We start from the raw sequence: 5,055 nt of genomic DNA, 5'->3' as shown, positions 1-5,055 counted from the left end.
CCGGTAGCAAACCCATATGAGAAAGAAAGGAAAGGTAGGAGCTTTTTACCTTATCTGTATTTTAACCTAACTAAATAAAAAATAAAAAATAATTTTAATTGAAAGTAAGAATGTTTTAGTAATTTAATATATATGAATTAAAAAAAATAAAAAGTTGAGGGGTGGTCGTTGCCTTCCCACGTCCCCCCTCAGTTCCGCCACTGTTCGTAGCCGCTTGCTTTCTGTTTCCACACTTGATGTTCTTCTTTATACTAGTTAGCCTTTATAGTCTCTGCGTAAACTAAACCTTTCCTTTTGAAACGAAGATGAATCTTAGAAGTGTATCATTTTCGTCTAAGCATTAGTTAGATAAAGTATATAACATGTAAGTCGAAGATGTGATCCTGACCGTCAAGTTTTATTATTTTAGGACAAAAATTACTCTAATTTTATTTATAAAGGCCCCCCAAATATTTTATCTACAAATTAGTTATTGAATAAAAAATAACAAACTCCCATATTTTAAAATTACAGTATTACAATTATTGTAAACTAGCGTCCAGACAGGTACGTGATGTGCATAAAATATAAATCGTATTAGATTTTTATTTTTATTTTTAATTATTTATAAAATACTTAAAGATAATAATGTGAAAAATAATAAACAGTTTTATAACCGCCGTTTGTGAAAAAGAGAAGTTAAGATCTAAAATAAAATTGAAAAGAGTTATTTGGATGAAAAAAAAACTACACAAAATTCACATTTTCCCTTTATATATTAGTATAGATTATAGATGGCGTCCAAAGAATTTCAACTTAGTTAATATATCTTGACCCATTATCTAATGTTTTTATATTCATTTCGTTTACAAAAGCATGTTACTGTACGTAAATTTTTAACTTTTTCTTTAATACAAAGATAACTTTTCAACAACCAAAAATATAATATAAGTTTAACTATTATTGATTTTTGTTTTGATTATTTTTTATACAAATTTAACTTTAACAACATAATTTTTATACATTTAATAGTATTTTAAAATATATAACATGCATATTAAAATTTAAATAAATACAAATAATAAATATATTAATTTTACACCTAATAAAATGTGTATGTAACATAACACAATAGATAAAGGAGAAACATACACATTAATATCAGTTTTTCCACTCTTAAATATAATTATACAGCACATATTTTATTTATATAATAATAACATCATCACATGATATTTTTGATCCTTATTTCATTAATAATTCCACAAGTTATCGGTGATCACAGGACCAGTAAAATCGGGTAGCAATTCTTGATTTCCACACCACATTGGAAACATGTCATCTTCATATATAATTGATGAGATATCAGTATCAAGATCTCTCCCAGAAGAAAAATCATGTTGAAGACTTTGCATTGAATTTAATCCATAATTTTCATTCTCCAATTGCATCCTCAACATAGTTTGTTCTTGGGGCAAGAAATGGTTTTGTGTTTCTTCAACGAAAGGATAATCATCAATTTGTTTTGAAGAGAATGAAATATTCATGATACTAGCTTCATTGTTGTCAACTATATTGTTGTCTTGTATTTGATTTGGAATGGTGAATGGATTGATCACATAAGAGGACTCACCATTAGTGTGTGGAGAACAATCCATCAAATTAAATTCATTAGTATTTGATGGTTCTTCTCTAAAGGAGTTAAATCTTCCAAGTTTTGGACCATACATTTTCTTTTCAGATCTTTCCTTCTCATGGATTCTGCTGATAACCCATTCACCCTATATAGAAAGGTAAACCCACATTGTTAGAAGTTTTTTTTTTCTTTTAAATGATTTTTTTTTCTCAATTTGTTATAAATATTTTAATAAATGAGAATCTTAAAAAAAATAAGTAAAACAATTTTATATGAGAAAATATTAAAATTTTAGAAAATTCCCGAGCAATAACGACCCAAATATTTAGAATAACTCAAATGTGATTCAAAATTTTGATTTAAAATTTAAGATATTCGATATAAGTGTCTTTTTTTTTTTTAATTTTACATTTTACATACTCATAATTGACGTGAAATTTAACCATTTACAAGTGAATTTAATATAAAATTGTTTTTTTGATAAACTAACAATAAAAAATTTATATTTTTGTAAAAATCTATACAAATTAAACATTAAAGATTTAAACATGTATTTGGTCCCTTTAAATTTTTTAATTGAGTTTGACATGTTTTTTTAGTCTTTAAAATTGATTTATATTAGACTTGGTTTTTATAATGTGGATGTATGTATTATTTATTTTATTAAGTCATTAACAGTTGATGAACTAAAGTAAAAAATTATAAAGATAACACCGACAAATTTTAATATAAATCATTTTTTCAAGGACTAAAATAAAGAGAAAAATTATATAAAATAAAGAAAAAATAAAATAAAATATACTTTAAAGTCTAAATCAAACAAAACAACTTCATGAACTAAAATAAAAATGTGACATATTTTCAAAGATTAAATAAATTTTTAAATTCATTTTAAATTATCAATATAAAATAAAAATCCATAATAAATAGATCTAAATAAATGTTTGAATGACAATGAATTTGATGACGGTGGCACCATAATTTTGTAAAAACATTAAAGTGAAATATTTGTCAAAATACACTAAAAAAAATTCACCTTAAGATAGAGACATAGAAAAACTTAGACAAAATTAAAAAATTAAAAAATAAACATAGCAAAATTACCTTTCCTCTTTTTGATAAAATGTCCTTAGAAAGTGTGTTACCCTCCAATCTATATTCATGCATGACCCAACTAGTTTTTACACTATTTGGAGCTCTTCCTTTATAGAAAACTAATGTTTTCTTCATCCCAATCAATAAATTTTTATCATAAATTTCCTTATCTCTTCCTGATGCCTTCCAATAACCAACATTAGTGACCCTATTTGCTCTTTGACCAGTCGAATATTTTTTGTCCCTCACACAAAAATAATACCATTCTGATTCTCCCATTTTTGCCAATTCTAAAAATATAAAAATAAACAAAAAATATTATTAAATATTGAAACATACCATAGATACAATACTAACACATAAATAATAATAATTTAAAAAAATAAAATAATCAAATTTAACTTCATTAATTAGTATCATGTCGGTGCAGATTCTAATACTTTTTTGATTTTTTGATGGTACATTATAATTATGAGAAAATATATAATATATCTTGGGTGTAATTTTTCGACTTCGTAGTACTAATATAACATACTAACAACTAACATCAGTTTGTAATAGAAAAACAACATTGAAATCACCTGGCAAATCCCATGGTTCACACTTGTTCATATCAACTTCAGCAATAGCAATAGCAGAGAAGCTATTGTCATGAACCTTCTTAACAAGGTAATGATTTATGAGCTCTATGTCGGTCGGGTGAAATCGAAAACCGGGCGGAAAATCAAATTTTTTGCTATCCATTTTTGGTTCGGAAACATTAACATTCGACCCCATCCTACAACAAAGAAATAATGTTAAAAACAAGAAAATATGATTCATAAATTGAAGTTATAATTAAAAGAAATAGTAGGATATTGACCTATCAATGTTTGAAAATAGAGTGAGATGGGATTAGAAAATAAAACTTTGGTTGAGTAATCGGAAAAAGAATGAATGATGAAAGACACTTCTTTTAAAGTAATGATGGTATATTGTAGAAAGAATACAATAATACTCCTTATATAGTGGTCTTTTAGGGATGCATAATGTGGTTCATTAGAAAATATAGGGAGGATTCAATGCTTTATGTTTTAAGTTATCTATATTATATGATGTATGTGTATCGTTTAGTATGTCAAAAATCGAAAGGTGAAAATTGTGAAATGATGGTTTTTGGAATTATTTGAATTAATATAGTCGGTGATATCAATAGTTATTTAATTAAGAATTACAATATTAAAAATACATAATTTTTTTTTTATATAATTCTAAATATTGAGATTAAATTAGGATCGTTTGATCTTGATCTAATAGATCTTAACGCAATAGATGCATAAATGCATGAAAACTAGAGTTTAGAAAAGTCGAATTGGAATACCTAAAAGCGCAAACGGTTAGATTTCGAGTTCCAATGCACTTTTATTGAAACAATATTTATCATGACTTAATCAAGATGATGTTTTAGATGAAAAAATGCTCTACTAGCCTGATTGTCGTTTATTGATAAAGAGCCCACAGTTTAATTGAAATGTATTATTTTATGTCTGATTGTCGTTTATTGATAAAGAGCCCACAGTTTAATTGAAATGTATTTTTTTATACATAAATCTAGAATATACTAATTTTTAGTTTGTTTGAATGTGATTCTTGTGAACTCAAGGGATGAATATCCAATCCCGACCGACCTCACTAAAAGAAAATTTATCATCTCTTAAATTTTATGGAAACTTTAAACTAAACCTAATATATACTGTATAATGGAGAATAAGGATGACAAAAAAAAATGTACCCATAGATATGCACGGATAAAATCCGTTACGGATACGAGACGGATAATTTAATAGATATTCACGGATAAAATAAATGAATATTTAAATACCATTTTTTAATGGATATGGATACGAGTTTGATGATACACATACCTACGGATATTGGTATGCGTTAATAAATTATAAACATTATTTAAATATCCTTAGTTTATTATACTTTCTTTTTTTATCTTCTGAAAAAATTTATTCTTCTCATTTTCTTTTTCTTCTTTGAAGAAAGTCTTTCACATTCCATACAAATCATATTAAGTCATTTCATTTTTAAGCTTATTTTATACTCTAAATCTCACTTCAACCATTCCAACATCCAACTAACTAATATTACCCCTCTTGTGTCCAACTAACTAATATCACCCCTCTTGAATATAATAATAAGTAGTATTATAGGATTAGAATTATCAAAATAATAGTACTATTTTTATATATTTAGTCTTATAAATATATTTTTATAAGGAAATTATTAATGTTATGTTTCTCAATACTACTTTAATAAATGTATTTTTCTTATAAAGAAGTCATCAATGCTTATTAATT

At 25.4% G+C, this 5,055-nt stretch overlaps 1 protein-coding gene across 1 annotated transcript; it reads right to left on the bottom strand.

Moving 5' to 3' along the window:
* Window positions 1-1,115: 1,115 nt before the first annotated feature.
* LOC127129027 (NAC domain-containing protein 92) lies at window positions 1,116-3,740 on the bottom strand. Its single transcript, XM_051058356.1, has 4 exons — window positions 3,573-3,740; window positions 3,292-3,488; window positions 2,720-3,000; window positions 1,116-1,760 (listed from the first exon to the last, which is right to left on the bottom strand). Exons 2-4 carry the CDS (start codon window positions 3,485-3,487, stop codon window positions 1,233-1,235), a joined length of 1,005 nt encoding a protein of 334 aa, XP_050914313.1. The 5' UTR covers window position 3,488; window positions 3,573-3,740; the 3' UTR covers window positions 1,116-1,232.
* Window positions 3,741-5,055: the final 1,315 nt, after the last annotated feature.

This window comes from Lathyrus oleraceus, chromosome 3 (genome assembly GCF_024323335.1).
Source record: "Lathyrus oleraceus cultivar Zhongwan6 chromosome 3, CAAS_Psat_ZW6_1.0, whole genome shotgun sequence".
Lineage (NCBI taxonomy): Eukaryota > Viridiplantae > Streptophyta > Magnoliopsida > Fabales > Fabaceae > Lathyrus > Lathyrus oleraceus.
The sequence above is the reverse complement of the archived record's forward strand: the minus strand, read 5'-3'. Positions and strand labels throughout refer to the sequence as shown.

What these genes read in the sequence shown, in the direction of transcription:
- LOC127129027 (XM_051058356.1), bottom strand. Translation starts at nt 3,487, where the DNA reads ATGGGGTCGAATGTTAATGTTTCCGAACCAAAAATGGATAGCAAAAAA. An exon ending in TGAACCATGGGATTTGCCAG is followed by an intron (nt 3,001 to 3,291) that starts GTGATTTCAATG and finishes TTATATTTTTAG; the next exon opens with AATTGGCAAAAATGGGAGAA. An exon ending in TTTTATCAAAAAGAGGAAAG is followed by an intron (nt 1,761 to 2,719) that starts GTAATTTTGCTA and finishes CTTTCTATATAG; the next exon opens with GGTGAATGGGTTATCAGCAG.